Source organism: Vitis vinifera, chromosome 9, assembly GCF_030704535.1.
Source record: "Vitis vinifera cultivar Pinot Noir 40024 chromosome 9, ASM3070453v1".
NCBI classification, from domain to species: Eukaryota; Viridiplantae; Streptophyta; class Magnoliopsida; order Vitales; family Vitaceae; genus Vitis; species Vitis vinifera.
This window is the reverse complement of record NC_081813.1, coordinates 13,994,601-14,010,323: the sequence shown is the minus strand read 5'-3', so window position 1 is coordinate 14,010,323 and position 15,723 is coordinate 13,994,601. Positions and strand designations below refer to the sequence as shown.

Here is a 15,723-nt window from a genome sequence, read left to right as displayed (position 1 = left end):
CGACAACAACTCAAGGCTTGGAGCATAAATAAGCCAGGTCAGGTTCAAGAATCGACACCCCAAAATAAACACCTCAACAAGGTTGTGGAAGTTTGAGTTTGAGATATGACCAAAAGACAGTCCCATATTTATTTTAACATGTTCCAAATCATTACAACTATAAAATTTAAGCATAGTGAGTCTTTGCAAAACCGAAAGTGGCAGCTCCACCACCTTCAAACCTGGGCATGTCCTCATCTCTAGATGTCGTATGCACTTCTGCAGCATCAAGGAGGTGAGATATTTTTGAACAGCTAGGACTGTAAGTAAGGTGATACTTATCCAACTCATGTATTGCAAGCACTCTAACTCTTGCAACACTCCAACTTCATCATATTCCACAATATCCCGGTTATCGTCGTGGTGCATATATACTAAACATCTGCAAATTTGGAAGGCAAGATATCACATTTGATGGAATTACTTCAAGCCTTTCTAAGTAGTTTAATACCAAACACCTCAGTTTTGTCAAATTCTTCAGTTCTATAGGCATCCTTTTTATACTCGTCCATGTTAGATTAAGATATTCCAAACTCTCTAATCTACAAATCTCCAAAGGTAACTCCACTAATTCTTTATTACTTGAAAAATCCAAAACTCTTATGACAGGCATGAATTGGAAGAATCCAATTGGAAGTGACTTCATGTTACTCTTTCTCAAAATCAAAGTTTGGAGATTGAGGAAACAGGGTGATAGAGAGAGTTCTTCATTGATATTAGAATCCCATAGTGAAATCCGTTGAGCTTCTTTCCATTTCACAATTTCATATGCTTCAATCAACTCAACATCTTCTAGTACAAAACTTTTGTGCTTTTCTTCCCCATATTCACATGATAACCAAAGAGCCATGTCACGGATCACATCATGCATCTTACAAGTGTCTTCTGATACATCACTTTCCAAGAGACATGCAAGTTTTAAACTTCTAATAATCTCATCTCCTTGATTGCGTGCTTTGTGTATATCAGTAAATTTGTTCTAAAACCCCTCCCCGATCCAAAGATCTATGAGGCCTTCATTCCTAATTATATGGTCTTCTGGGAATATAGAGCAATATAGGAAACATGATTTGATGGTATCATTGTCCAAGTGATCGTAACTGAATTTCAAAATTGGAAAGACTTGATCTCCCATACCTGAAAACTCTGCTGGGTAACTCTTCAGAACTTGTAATGCTTGCTCCCACTCCCGAGGAGTTTTCCTGCTAGCCATTGATCGCCCAATGACGATGAGGGCAAGTGGCAGTCCTTTACATTCTTCAACAACAATCTTAGCAAGCCTTTTTATATCCGGATGTGAATTCAGGATATTCTGACCAACCTTATCACAGAACAGAGAAAATGCTTCACCCGGTGTCAAACACCCTACCCTCATCCTCTCATGAACTTCCATTTCATCGCATACTCGTTCAGATCGCGTAGTGAGTACTACTTTGGACTTCGTTTGATCACTCAAATGAGGGATCCCCACCTCCAAGAGATCGAGTCGGTCCCACATATCATCAAGCAATATCACAAAGTTTTTGGCTTTCAACAACTTGAATATTTCTGCAGTCTTCTCCTCCTTGCTACTACTCTTCCATTTGTGATCTAGGGTCGATAATTTCTTCAGAATCACTTCTTGAATTTTTTCTACACTGATTGGTTTCGACACCACTATCCATATCACCACATCAAAATCGTTTCTTTTACCAAAATACTCATTATTGATTTTCCGCAAGAGGGTCGTTTTTCCAACACCCCCAATTCCATACAACCCAATACTTCTTACTTGCTCATCTTCCAGGCATCTCCGAACCTTCTGGAACATCAAGTCTAAGCCCACAGTCTTCCCGATCGGTCTCTCATCCACTGGAGCACAGGGCAACCTATGAGCCACAAAATCAAAATGCCCTTTGCCCTTTAATTCAGTCACAGCATCGATCTTTCTACTCACAATCTTCCCCAGCTTGTAGTTTGACCTGCAATTCTTAGGACAGGTTCCGAGGCATTTCTGTTGGATTTCTTGACGCCCATTTTGCAATATTTCTTCCACTTCAGCTTCCATGACCTGCACAGCGCGGAGCCAACCATCCACTTCATGCGTACGCCTACTCTGTTGTAGTTCCTCCTCACACTCAACACTTACCATCACATCCTTACTTAAGTTGCTCAGCTCCTCCGTTAAGCTCTTCAGAGAGTTGAGATTTTCTTCAAGCTCACGAATATAAACTACACGCTTGGCGGTGCAATACCACAAGCGGGTGGCGACGTCCAGGATTGGGCTCACACAATCCATTGCTTCAGGGGATGACAGGGAAAAGATGAGTTTGAAAGACGACTGAAGAACTCGAAAGAGAAGAGATGGGTGAGTTGCCTTAGTGGATCTGGTGAATAACAGTTGCTTAACAGCCCACCAAAAAAGAAAAGAAAAAAAGAAAGAAAAAATATTCCCGCATCAAAACTTTTTGGTGGGTAGATTATGCAAGACGCGTTGGTGGGTCATTGTGGTAGACAATCTGTAATGGGAATCCAAAGAGATAGATGGGAGTGTTGGTTCTCCTGTCCCACATTTGCTGCTTTCTTCTTGTTTTCTCATTCTTAGCCTGAAAAGATTCTGGCCATTCATGCTCTGCTCCTTTTGGTAATTATGATTAATTTTGGTAATTCTGACCAGTAAATTGTGGCCAACAGCCTGTAAAGGAGATGTTTACTTTATGTTGGGTTCCACCCCTTTTTCTTTACTTCTTTTCCATGTTAGTGGTCAATTTATTACTGAAAGTCACAAATTATATTATATAATATTATATATATATATATATATAATATGTATTATTATCAATTTAATATCATCTAATATTTATTTTGTATACTTTAGTAAAAACTAATATTTTTATCATTGCTCATAACAATAGAACTTTCACAAATTATATTATATAATATAATATATATATAATACGTATTATTATCAATTTAATATCATCTCAGTGATATTTATTTTGTATATTTTGGTAAAAATTAATATTTTCATCATTGCTCATAACCATAGAAATTTCTCATGTACTTGCTAACAGACCAAAACGCTTATAAGAAACTTTCTTTTTAACTTTTTCATCTTTTAGTTTTTCATTTTTTTTTTTTGCATCTTTTGACCATTTTTATATATTTTTAAAATAAAATTTTATAGTAAAAGTTTTTGACATTTTCTTTTGATTTTCGTTCATTTTTTTATTAACTAAACATATTGTATGGAGTATAATCTTACACAAACATGAGTGACTAGATTTTATTTTTATAAAAGGAAGGAGGATTTAGAGTCCAAATTCATGGTGAATTAATAGCTTGAAGTTAAGATTAAAAGGCAGTTTTGAATGAATTGATGAACTTGAGAAAAATATTATCCTCTAATTTCCTTTAATAAAAAATATAACAAAATCTTAATCAATTCGCCAAATATTTAATATTAATAAGATGAGATAGTTTCATTATAAGATCTATTAGAAGGTAGTTAAAGATGAATTACACTTAATTGTGAATAATTGATCAAAGCAATTAAGATTCATAATTTGAGATTTTAATGGATTTAAATTTAAAGCTAAATTAAATATTAATTTAGATGAAATTTTAAGGTCTTCAACCTAACTTGATAAATTATAGATCATATTGACTTTTTAATGTCGAAATTGATTTCTAGTGAATTCGAAATCTGAGTATTTGTTTCATTAATATATTTTGTTCTAATTTTGATCAATATCATTTCTTCATTTAAAACCGATATTTTTCAACTCTTATATATGATTTGGCACCATCCCACCTTTTGATCATCACCATCTCAATTCACACCATATTCTTTCTGGGTTAAAGCTATTTGTTTAAGCAAAATCAGAATGGTAGAATTATTTGTCTAGACAATACGAATTTGATCATCACCAATGAATATATGTAAGCATCCACATGTTCATAGAAATGTTTGCATGTCATGTTCAAGTGATCAATGGACAACACGTTAGCATCAACCATTTATTTTTGAGATAGCAGAGGATGCATCCTCTTGGTTGCTCAGTGTCTGAACTTCCATCTTCTTGCTTCTTTTCAATTGTTTTACAACATCCAGTCGCTCGGAGGAATAAGGGGATGGGATCTAATATCCAGTATCATCAACGAAACAGGATTAGCAGAAAGAAAGGATAAGATCATAAATGTGAGGGAAAGGGTGGCAAGAATTACCAAGGATGGCACGTACTTCTTTATAGCTGCTAAGATGGCCGCATGCCCTACAACAGATACCTGGATCACAGAAAAAGATGAAAGGATTTTAAAGCACCTCTCTTATGATTATTTTGACAGATAATGCAAGCCCAGAAAAATTGTCTTCTATGGCAATTATAATTCATTTTGTCTGATCAACAGTCACAAACATGGATATGAAAAGAGAAAGCGAACTGCTACTTTAGCCAATGATGAAAGATAAAAAATTGGAGAATAAAGAGTTGATGAGTAGGTGATTACAGGGAGCAGCATTAGAATTGTAACTGGGATAAGTGAAGCAATATCAACTAGTGTTTGTTTTAGTTTATTTCTTTCCCTTTCTGTAATCCTGCGGCCACGCATTTGCTTTAGCAGGAGCTCCAGAGAAGCCATGATGTCTATGAAGAGCAGCTGAGTGCCCATCCATATATCCTTAAACACAGTTCAATTTGAAGCATTAGCATCTGAACTTTGACATGGTTTTTTTTTACCAATCATCGAGTCAGATGATCACTGGACTTACAGAGCTTGTAGATATCAACTTCATGCTGGATTTCCTGAGTAAATTTTGATGTAGAGCCTCTGATTCAACTGTCCTTCCTGCCTCCACCAGGGTTCTTGTCTCTGTCCCCACTTTGCAGCTAGCCTGCCAGCAGCAAATTATGGTAATTGTTGCCAAAAATTGTGTATTGCAATCATTTATTTACAAAGAATAATTTCAGAATGCTGTTTCACAGTTGTTGTTTGGTCCATCTATCCACTGAGGACTCATACCTTGCTCAGTTTATTCCCAGACTGAGGTATTTTTTTTGGATTTCCCCTTGCCATTAAGTCAGTCACCTTCTGTTGTGCTTCCAAGGTTAGAGATGAACTTGTAGTGCTTTTAGTTCCAATGGATTGTGTTGGGTCAAAGGCATTTCTTTCTGCAATCTTCTGCAGCTGACTGCTTGAGAAATCGGCATTATCATACCCTGATCTATTATAGGCAGCCCAGTAGTCTTCCAGACAACTAGTAAGCAGGCTCTCACTGAAAAAAAAAATGTAAAATAAATCAACAATCATGGCAACTTCAGGAAAGAAAATTTAAAATTGAGATTATGCTTACTACCTTCGGAGCAAGAATGCCAACAAGTCTGCATTTAAGGGCTGCTGAGTTGAACTGCTGAAATGCACAAACCCAGAGAAAACATTATAGCAAACCGTAAAAACAGTATGTAAAATAATCTCTTTCTCTGCTTGGATGGCACGCGGTTTGGATCTTCTTCTCTCTTGCTTGAATTCGAAAGAAAATGCAGCATAAAAATCAATCCATCCAATTTCATCGGCTACTACCTGTAAAGGGAGTTTGAATATTTTCAGATCCCTATTGTAAGTGTGTCAAAACTAACTGACCTCCATGAAAAGTTGATTCATAGAGAGTGAAGAAAACTTGGGGTAAATGAAAAGGCTACCACACTCCAAGTAACTGAAATCAAAGCATTGAACCTACTGGAGTATAAGGATAAAGTTGAGAAGTTTAAAAGGGTTATAGAAAAAAATGCAGAGTGATGTACCTGAGGAAGTCCTTAACTTGCTCATCAAGATCCTTTATTCCCATTCCTGACAAGAATAATCTTGTTTTTCTTCCCAGAAATGCAAGAATTCCTAGAGTAGCCAGACAATTACTCTCTTGAACCTGTCAACGATTAATAGAGAAAGGTAAGACCAGGGCTTAGAACAAGAGAAATACTTCCCTTTGCATTCAAATATTCACAATTCCGAATGAGGGATCGACATTTGGGATGATAACTATATGTTTGCTTCTGTAGAACTTGCACACTTAGCTTTGATGGATTCCTTTGGAACAAACTCTTATGGTTCAGTAAATTGAAAATGAAATTATCTAGGGATTGTCCAAGAGTGTCCATGACAAAGGCCAGGAGGTTATTACATGAATCACTGAACTGACCTTGTCTTGAAAAGTCTGAAGGCCTGAAAATACACTTTCTCTGCGAATTGCCTTAGCGAGTTTTTTCTGAGCCAGACCAATCCAAAATTCTACAGGAACTCTCGTTCAAAACCTGCCTCAGTGGCTAACTGGTGCAATTTATCCATTGAAACAAGACTGTGTGACAAATTCATGAGCTCTATTAATGCGTCCTCAATAGACGATATAAACAAGGGGCAGGAAATATGGCCAGAACCCAATTTTCCTACTGCCACACAGCAGCTTATAGCCAGAATAATCCCTGCAACACCACTGAAAATTATTGTGTTTTATACTATTTTTCCAATTCAAGGTACTAGATGAAAAAATAAACCTGTAAAAGCAGTGGGAATTTGTCCAAGATTCAACACTGTTATACTAAAAGCTGAGAATTCTGTGAGCTAACCTTCCAGCATATTCCATAGACCACTTCTTCAACAATGGAATGAAAAATCCCGCTATACGTGGCAGTTCCACCATTCTAAACCATTCAACCAATTTTGGGTGCCTTGTCTTCAGCTGGCTTTCTATGTTCTGCTCGACCGAGTTTATTATTGGGGACAAGCTGAATGAAATGAAGGAACAAAATGTTAGTCCTAGCATACAAGGTTGCAATCACCGTTCGCCTTTGAAGTGAGGAAGAGACGTCAAAACTGAGCCACAAGTGATGGAATATCAACATGTATGGAAGTTCAAACAAAACTTCAAAAAGATGTTTTCAGGCATAGCATGTGCAAGTTTCACTAGTTAACAAACTACAACTTCCAGGACTAAAGCAAATCCATTAACATTAGACTTCTAAAAGACGATTTTAGAACTTACATCTCACGAACTAGAGAAGGATTGTTGTAGCGTCCATGAGAAAGGAAGAATTCCAGTTCAATTGCAGTTCTTAACAAAGCATAAACTGCTACCTGTCCTACCACAATGGTATAATTCGTATTTAAATTTATCTTGCCAACAAGAAAGTCATAAAAGTACAAGCATAATACTCTGTATCAGTTTATGGAGGAAGAACCCTAATCACTTAGTGCTAATGGTTTTTGTGTAAGTGCATACCTGATGGGCAATGCGCTTATGCTAGGCATGCACATCAACTCCCACCCAAGCCATTGCTAGCTCTGGACCGCTTCTAGCCAATTCAAAAGATTCAACCGTGTGGGAAAAGCTCCTAGCAGACTCATGCAATACCCACACAAGACAATTCACTCGATTGAATTCCATTTTGGTACTGATAGCTTTAACCGGAGGAGGCACTTTCTCATTATTGGTTTGATCACAATAAGCTGAAGAAACCATGGATGATGCACCCCAGAAGAAAACCACCTTGATGAATAAGTGGAATATGTAATCAAAATTCTGTTCTTCTTGCCATTGAACTTTGAAGAATAAGGTGCATTGCTCCTTACTGTTCTTCTGTCCTCTGATTCAAAGTTTTTGGGGCACAAAAAAAAATCATGAATCTTTTAGTCCTGGAATTCAGAAGGCAATCTAATGCTACAATTAAAACAAAATACATGGAAGCTTTATTTTTTTTCCAAGTCCAAGACCAAATGTTTGGATATAAAAACATCTTTGCAACCTTCCTACCTTTCAGGGCAGTTGATTTACATGTAGATATGGAACACCAAACGTAGATTTGACAAAGTTAAAAATAATTTTGGCTTTGACCGTGTCAACTGGCCCGTGGGAGTGCTTTGATCACATGGATTGGCAGAAAATATCGGAAACGAACGAAATTTTGATACTGATATCGTATCAGCGTAGGTTGATAAACGAAATATTGTTAGAAGACATAGTTTTTATATATATATATAAATAAAAACTATGGAGATTGTTTATAACATTTTTTTAGTTGTTTTCGGTTTTTTTTCCTAGGGTTGTTTTAAACAATAATTATATAAATAAAAAAATGATTAAAAATAAAGCACTATGTATAAAAAAAACACTTTTAAAAAAATTTTAAAACCATAGAAAACAAATAAGTTAAGAATATTTCAAGTTTTTAAATAGATTTTTGTTTTGCAAGGTCAAAGAACAATTTTAAAAAATTATTTTTTATAATCGTTTTAAAAAAGATTTCTCAAACAGAGTTCACATTTTTTATTTGCATTTTTAAAGAAAGATAAAGTTATCATTCGAATTCCATGATTTGATAGGAGTCTGAATATCACTAAGGATTGATCAGAGTTCTCCTTGTTGAGGATGCAAAAGAGAGTGGAAATATAATCAAGAATAAGTGATCTCTTAGGCAGAGTTTGCATATCAAATTTAACAAACTTGTAGTTCTATTAAAAAAAAAACAGTTGATTTTTTGAAGAAGTTATTGTATATATTTGGTATTGTGCATTTGATCCCTAAGACAACATTTGAAATATTTCAATGCAGAAACTCAAGCAAAGAATGGTCAAATTTTACAGATAAAGCACATTAAGGCAATAGAAGTATATAAAATTGATCACCATACAAAAGGTTCTTTCTTTTCAACGATCATTTATGTTATTCTTGCTATGCATTCCTAGCATCCAATCACTCACCACCAAACGTTCTTCAAAAACTTATCCTACAAAAATAATCATTCATTTGCCTATCATGAGAATCTCACCTCTTTGACAATTCTTCGTTGCATTAAAACATCTCTTATAACATAAAACAAATGGAAGCAAAAACGAAAAATGTATCTGGGAGAGGAAGACTAATGGGTTTCTCACAAAACAGGGAGGAAATTAAAGGAAATGAAGGAAACCCAACAATTCTTGCAAACCTCCATGACATACAACTCTACAACCATCTCCTCCTTTTAATCACCATGTTTATGTTTTCAAATACGGAGTGAAAGTGCGCTTGAGGTTGTCATCCTCCCACTCCAACTCCTTCCACCAGCATGATGTCCTCTCAATTATTTTTGGAGTGTTGCTGGCACTATTGGAATTCAATGGCAATTTCCTTAGATTTGGACAACGATGCACAATGATCTCTTTAAGGGAAGGAAATGGCAAGGCCTGCCTATAAATACTCTTTAGATTTGGGAGATTATATAACCGCAGGTTTACAAGTCTTGAGAATATGCTGAGATTTTATTGTTCAATTTCTGAGTCTCCACACTCATCACTCCCTATAATTTCTTCCATTTTAGGACTATGGCGAACCAATAGGAACTCAAGGCTTGGAGCATAAAAAAGCCAGGTCAGGTCCAAGAATCGACACATAGAAATATACACACGAACAAAGTTATGGAAGTTTGAGTTTGAGATATGACCTCAAGACAGTCCCATATTTATTTTAACACGTTCCAAATCATCACAATGAATAAATCCAAGCAGAGTGAGTCTTGAAAAGTCGAAAGTGGCAGCTCCACCACCTTCAAATCTGGGCATGTCCTCATCACAAGATATCATACGCACTTCTACAGCATCAAGGAGGTGAGATATTTTTTAACAGCTGGGACTGTAAGTAAGGTGATACTTATCCAACTCAGGCATTGCAAGCACTCTAATTCCTGCAACACTTCAACATCATCATATTCCATAAAACCTAGGGAAAGGCGGTGCTCCATACTAAACATCTGCAAATTTGGAAGGCAAGATATCACATTTAGTGGAATTACTTCAAGCTTTCTGAGACAGTTAAGTTCAAACACCTCAGTTTTTTCAAATTCTTCAGCTCTTTAGGCATCATTTTTATACTAGTCCATGCTAGATTCAGATATTCCAAACTCTCTAATTTACAAATCTCCAAAGGTAACTCCACCAAGTTTTCATTCTCCCTCAAATCCAAAACTCTTATGGCAGACATGGATTTGAAGAATCCAATTGGAAGTGAATTCATGCCACTATTTCTCAAAATCAAAGTTCGGAGATTGGGGAAACAGGGTGATAGAGAGAGTCCTTCATTGATATTAGAATGCCATAGTGAAATTCGTTGAGCTTCTTTCCATTTCACAATTTCATATGCTTCAATCAACTCAACATGTTCTAGAACAAAACTTTTGTGTTTTTCTTCCCCAGATTCACATGATAACCATATAGCCATATCACATATCACATCATGCATCTTACAAGTGTATTCTGATACATCGCCTTCCAAGAGAGATGCAAGTTTTAAGCTTCTAACAATCTCCTCTCCTTGGTTGTGTGCTTCATATATATCAACAAATTTGTCTAAAAACCCCTCCCCAATCCAAAGGTTTATCAGATCCTCATTCCAAAAGCCCCTCTACACAGTCCAATATCAAACACCTCAGTTTTGTCAAATTCTTTAGTTCTATAGGTATCATTTTTATACTCGTCAATTTCTATAGGCAAAAATAAAATTCAGAATAAAAGCTTTCACAAAACAAATGCTACAAAATATCTAGAATATGAATTAAATTGCAAAAAAATTCTAGATAACATCTTTTACATGTCTAGTCTATCATCCACGTGGCCAAACAATCATTTAAATAACAAATTTAAACAAAAACGCCCAAAAGTTCCACAAAAAATGACATGCATATATTGGATTTTTAAAAAACATGTTGAGGTCTCCTAAAAAAAATCATACACATTTAAAGTGTTTAAATTACACAAAAAATAAAGCCAGGGTTATAAAGCATTCACAAGTTTAGAACACTATACTTGACCAGTTATCCAGATTTGGTCATCTGAAGTAGGTTAGACTTTGAAAAATCATATCTCCCTCTAGAAAACATGTATTTCAATATTTTATGTGTCAAAATTCAATTTCAAAAAGCCAAGAATCTAGGAAAAATATTCATTTAAACTAAAAAGATCAAAAGTTAATTTAATTTCTCAAAATGTTCTCGACTATACAGAAATAAGCCTAAATAGAATGCATTGAAAGAGATGATCATAACTCGACTTTGAGAAAAGATTTTTGACTCAAATAACATTTCAAAATCAACTATAAGAAGAAAGGAACATCATGCAATTTTTGGAAACTTTTTTAAGACAATCTAAAATTATCAACATGAATTTTGAAACTAAAGGGGCAGTAGCTTAGAGAATTTTAACACTCCATCAAGTCCCCATTCAATATCCATAAGTTTTACTTGTGATTCTAATTAATTTGTGAGCACAAGTCCAAATTAAACCTATGTGAAAAATACAAAATTTTGAAAAACCAACAAAGGAGAATGCAACTTAGATGAAATGAGTTGCATAATTTTAAAAGAAAATGTGTTCTTTGTTTAAACCTGGGATGAATATTTTTTGAAAAGCCTTTTGGTGATTTAAAAGGCTTTTGAAAATGATTTTAAGGAAAAAAAAGGGACCAAGAAATTTGTTAAATCCCAATCCATATACACAAAGTGAGGATTTTTTATTTTCTAACTTTAAGGGATTTGAAAAAAATAAGAAAAAGTGAACTTAGATCTCTTTTTTGGCAATCTTTCATGTGGGATCTAGGAGTTAAACTTATGATGGAAAAATTTATTTTTTGAAAAGAAAGCAACAATTTTGATTTAACTCAAAACGTCAATTTCGAAAAAGGTTTTTTTTTTTATCTAAAAAAAATACCAGTCTTTCAAAGATAAATAACCAACATCATGAATTTTAACTAAATCACAAATGATAAACATGCTTTCAAAAATAAACAATCAAACTTCATGCAGTAAAAAAGACATTAAATATTAGACAAATTAACAATGCTTTTAAAATAAAATAATCAAACTTCATGTATTGACAAGGAGATTAAATATTAGACAAATTAACAATGCTTTCCAAATCAAATAATCAAACTTTTTACTTTAACAAAGAAACTAAATCCTAAGAATTAATAGTGTGAAATATAAGGCAACACCATGAACAATATCTAATAACCAGAAAACTAAAATTATAAGAATATTATAAACTTTCAAAAAAAAAAAAAAAAAAAAAAAAGATTTTGAATAGCATGGAAAATAATCTAATGACATGAAACTAAAAACAAGAAGATAAAAATAAAAATAAAAATTATCAAACCAGGCCAAAAAAAAAAAATTAAAAAATGAACTTTAACACTCGAAAACCATTAGATTAACAAACTAAAATAATAATAAAAACCCTAAACTAAGCATATAGATTAAAACTAAATTTAAGCAAAATTAAAGTTATGAACTTGATCACATGAATTAAAAATAGAACTAAACTAAAATTTAAACTTTCAATATCACTACATGAATTTAAAAAACTAAACCAAAATTTAAGCTTTCAATAGCTCACATGAATTAAAAAAACAACCAAACTAAGATTTAAGCTTCCTCAATTTAATATGAATCAAAATCAGGGGTAAACAAAAAAATTAAGTTTTTTTTAATTAAATATGAATTAAAAATGAAACTAAAAGAAAATTAACTTACCTTTTCTGAAGACGAGTATGGGTTGCAAAGGGATTTTTCGAAGTGCAGGCCTATGCGTGGTACTGCAAGAGTGGGTTGTGCGTGCTTTCCAATGCTGAGATGCATCCATTTTTTTCCTCCAAAAAATAAAAATAAAAATCTGGGTGGTGTTCTTTTAAAAAAACCAAAATCTCGTGATCCCCTTTGATATCCCCCACTGTTTAGTCTTCCATTGCCCCTCTTATCTCCTAGTGTCCACCTTTCTTTTAACTCTCCCAAACCATAATCTCCTCTTTCTCAAACTTCCTTTTCAAAATCTAAAACTTATCGTTTCTATTTTCAAAAAAAAAAAAAAAAAAAAAACATCTAATTGGAACTAAAACTTAATCTCTCATTTTTCAAAATATTCAAGTGTCAACCCTTCCGTTTAAGAAATATCCTAATTTTCTGATTTAAAATTTAATCTCTCCATTAAAAATATATATATATGATTTTCCAATAAATAAAAAAAACTAAATATTTTTTTTAAAAATAAATAAATAATTCTGAAGTCAATTTAAAACTTATGCTCTCCTTTTAGATAAATCATCTTATTTTCCAATTTAAAACTTAATCTCTCACCTTTAAAAAAAAATCAATTTCCCAATTAAAAAACTAAATCTCCCTTTTTGAATTTTTTTTTTTGATGTTAACCCTTTCTTTTCCATGGGTAAGTTTCCTCGCAAAAACATTAAATTTATTAAATTAAATAATTGAATGGATAAATAAATAAATTAGAGAATGATAAAACAATAATTAATAAATAAGTTAATTAAAAAAATAGATAAAAATAAAAATAAACAAGTGATTGATAATAATAAAAATAAAAATAATCAAATAAATAAATAAATAAATAATGAGTCACGCAAGCCATGTAATCATGCAAGTCATACAAGTCATACAAAGAATGCCTAAAAGGTGACCTAAGTGTACTTAAGGTGGGTCTAGGTGAACCTAAGTATGCCTAGATGAACATAGGTGGATCTAGATGAATTTAGGTGGGCCTAAATGGGCCTAGGTGGGCCTAGATGGGCAAAGTGAGCCTAGATGAGCCGAATGTGCCTAAGTGAACCTAAGTGGCCTAAAGGGGCTTGGGTGACCTAAAAGGGTTAAAGTGATCCTAAATGGGCAAAATGTGCCAAAGTGGGCCTAAGTGACCTAGGTAGGCCTAATGAGTTTTAATCGGCCTAGGGGTATCCAAATGGGCCTAGGTGGGCATGGTATGCCTAAATGGGCCAAGAGGTACTAAATAGGCTTAAGTAACCTAAATGGGCCTAGGTGAACCTAAATGGGCCTAAGGTGGTACCTAATGGGCCAAGTGTGCCTAAATGGGCCTAAATGAGCTTAAGTGGACCTATGTAGACCTAAAAGGCGTTTAAGTGATCTAGAGTGATTAGGACAATGCCTAAGTGACCTAGGGTGATCAAGATAGTGTCTAAATGACCTAAACATACCTAAGTGTGCTATCCTAAAAGTGTACCTAAACAAACTATCCTAAAAAAGAAAGAAAAATCCTAGGTCTAACTCGGGGCTGCTTAGGGTCACAATGAGGGGCTAGATAAATTCCTCGACTAGGGTCTCCAAGATGGCTCAAAAGGTAAGTTGTATGGGTAACATGGGCTACCAGGCGACTACCGTAGAGTACTGAAAGAGCATCTAACAGGACATGTGCTAATGAGACAAAATGGAGAGTCTACAATTGTGACTCTATGGTTTAAGGCCAAGTTCTATTGGTACTTGGCTTGAAATGCAAATAGAATTTTTAAAACAATATTTCCCTTTTCAACATACAATAACTTTGATGAGAAAAATCACCATTTTCAAACAAAATGAAAGTGAGTCATTTTATGATTGTTGGGAGAGGTATCAAGATTTGATCAACTTATGCCCCCATCATGATTATGAGCCATGATGAGTAGTTAGCCTATTTTATGATGGGTTAACTACTTGATCTTGTCAATTTTTTTGAGATCATGTGCAATAGGAAATTCATGAGTAAAGAGCCCAAGGAAGCCTATGATTTATTTAAACAACTAACTAAAAGTTCTCAATCTTAAGACTCTTATGAGCCTAAGGAAAATTCAACTAAAGGAAAAGAAAGATCAAGTGCCATGGGTGGGGAGAAGTATAAATGAGAGCATGATATAAGTGTTGAGTTGATTACACTAGCTAAGAGGGTTGAGGTAATATAATTGAAAAAAAATAGAGGAGGTAAAAAGTGTGTCTAACTATGAGGAATTTCCTTATGCAATTTGTGACAACAACATACACATCATTCGTCATTGTTCTACCATTCCTAGATTGAAAGAGGCCTTGAATGAACCCCTCAATGTAGTGAGTTCATTTAAAAAGGTCTATCAAAATTCACCATTCTTAGAAACTTACAATCTAAGATGACATAATCACCTAAATTAGTGTTAGAAGAACAATTAAATATCATCTCAACCTAAACAATTTCAACATAATCAACCCCAATTCTAGCAACAATTTCCTTCACCTCCTCTTTAACAATAAACAACCTTATGTCCCACCTTTAAGAAAAATATGGGAAGATAATATGAATGCTTCTTTACAAAACTAAATATACATCAATTCCCAAACCAATCAAATCTTGAGTGAGTTTAAAGTAGTAATGACAAAGCTCACTAATTCTTTGACAATCCAAGAAAATAGAAAGGCAAGATCATTTCTTAACCTCAACCCAACCCTAATGGTCAAGTTGGCTTAGATGGGAGGACACCTAGTGAGCTAAGGACTGATGAGGTTAAGGCTATCACCATCTTGAGGAGTGGGAAGGTGATTAATGAGTTGGATGGGAAAAGTGAGGAAGGAGTCATTAGTAAGGAAGTGAGAGTAGAAGAAAAAAAAAGTAAAATGAAGAGATAAATAAAAAGTTGGGTGATGAGAAGCTAAAAGAAGATAGGGAACACTATGACTATAGTAAGCGTATACCTTACCCTTAAGCCTTACAACCCAAAGGTAAGAAGGACCCAAACCTAAAAATTTTGGAAATATATAAGTTAAGATAAACATTCCACTATTAGATGTCATTTGTGAAGTTCCTTCTTATGCAAAATTTTTGAAAGATTTGTGCATTGTTAAAAGAAAGATAAATATGTAAAAGAAAACATTTTTA

General features: G+C 34.2%; 2 protein-coding genes and 1 non-coding gene across 5 annotated transcripts; all 3 read right to left on the bottom strand.

The window, feature by feature from the left end:
* Nucleotides 1-588: 588 nt before the first annotated feature.
* LOC100265363 (probable disease resistance protein At5g63020) lies at nucleotides 589-2,668 on the bottom strand. Its single transcript, XM_010656774.2, has one exon. The coding sequence runs from the start codon at nucleotides 2,315-2,317 to the stop codon at nucleotides 1,019-1,021; it is 1,299 nt and encodes a 432-aa protein (XP_010655076.2). The 5' UTR covers nucleotides 2,318-2,668; the 3' UTR covers nucleotides 589-1,018.
* Nucleotides 2,669-3,927: 1,259 nt separating this feature from the next.
* LOC104880365 (uncharacterized) lies at nucleotides 3,928-12,805 on the bottom strand. 3 transcript variants are annotated; one of them, XM_059739674.1, is made up of 10 exons: nucleotides 12,570-12,805; nucleotides 7,055-7,655; nucleotides 6,215-6,797; nucleotides 5,820-5,941; nucleotides 5,375-5,598; nucleotides 5,041-5,293; nucleotides 4,790-4,912; nucleotides 4,528-4,698; nucleotides 4,246-4,305; nucleotides 3,928-4,159 (listed from the first exon to the last, which is right to left on the bottom strand). In XM_059739674.1, exons 6-10 carry the CDS (start codon nucleotides 5,092-5,094, stop codon nucleotides 4,031-4,033), a joined length of 537 nt encoding a protein of 178 aa, XP_059595657.1. In that variant the 5' UTR covers nucleotides 5,095-5,293; nucleotides 5,375-5,598; nucleotides 5,820-5,941; nucleotides 6,215-6,797; nucleotides 7,055-7,655; nucleotides 12,570-12,805; the 3' UTR covers nucleotides 3,928-4,030. The 3 variants fall into 3 exon arrangements, with proteins under 3 accessions (XP_059595657.1, XP_019077559.1, XP_019077558.1); XM_019222014.2 differs by lacking the exons at nucleotides 7,055-7,655; nucleotides 12,570-12,805 and having other exon boundaries at nucleotides 6,215-6,505; nucleotides 6,639-7,024; XM_019222013.2 differs by lacking the exons at nucleotides 7,055-7,655; nucleotides 12,570-12,805 and having other exon boundaries at nucleotides 6,215-6,494; nucleotides 6,639-7,022.
* Nucleotides 12,806-14,382: 1,577 nt separating this feature from the next.
* On the bottom strand, nucleotides 14,383-14,488 carry LOC132254389 (small nucleolar RNA R71). The gene has a single exon (XR_009466669.1). It is a non-coding gene; the product is annotated as a small nucleolar RNA R71 (small nucleolar RNA).
* Between the last annotated feature and the right edge of the window lie 1,235 nt (nucleotides 14,489-15,723).

Coding starts and splice junctions, on each gene's coding strand:
- LOC100265363 (XM_010656774.2), bottom strand. CDS start 2,317: ATGGATTGTGTGAGCCCAATCCTGGACGTCGCCACCCGCTTGTGGTAT.
- LOC104880365 (XM_059739674.1), bottom strand. CDS start 5,094: ATGGCAAGGGGAAATCCAAAAAAAATACCTCAGTCTGGGAATAAACTG. Junction 4,913..5,040: donor CTGGGAATAAACTGAGCAAG/GTATGAGTCCTC, acceptor TGCTGCTGGCAG/GCTAGCTGCAAAGTGGGGAC. Junction 4,160..4,245: donor AGAAGTACGTGCCATCCTTG/GTAATTCTTGCC, acceptor ACTGGATATTAG/ATCCCATCCCCTTATTCCTC.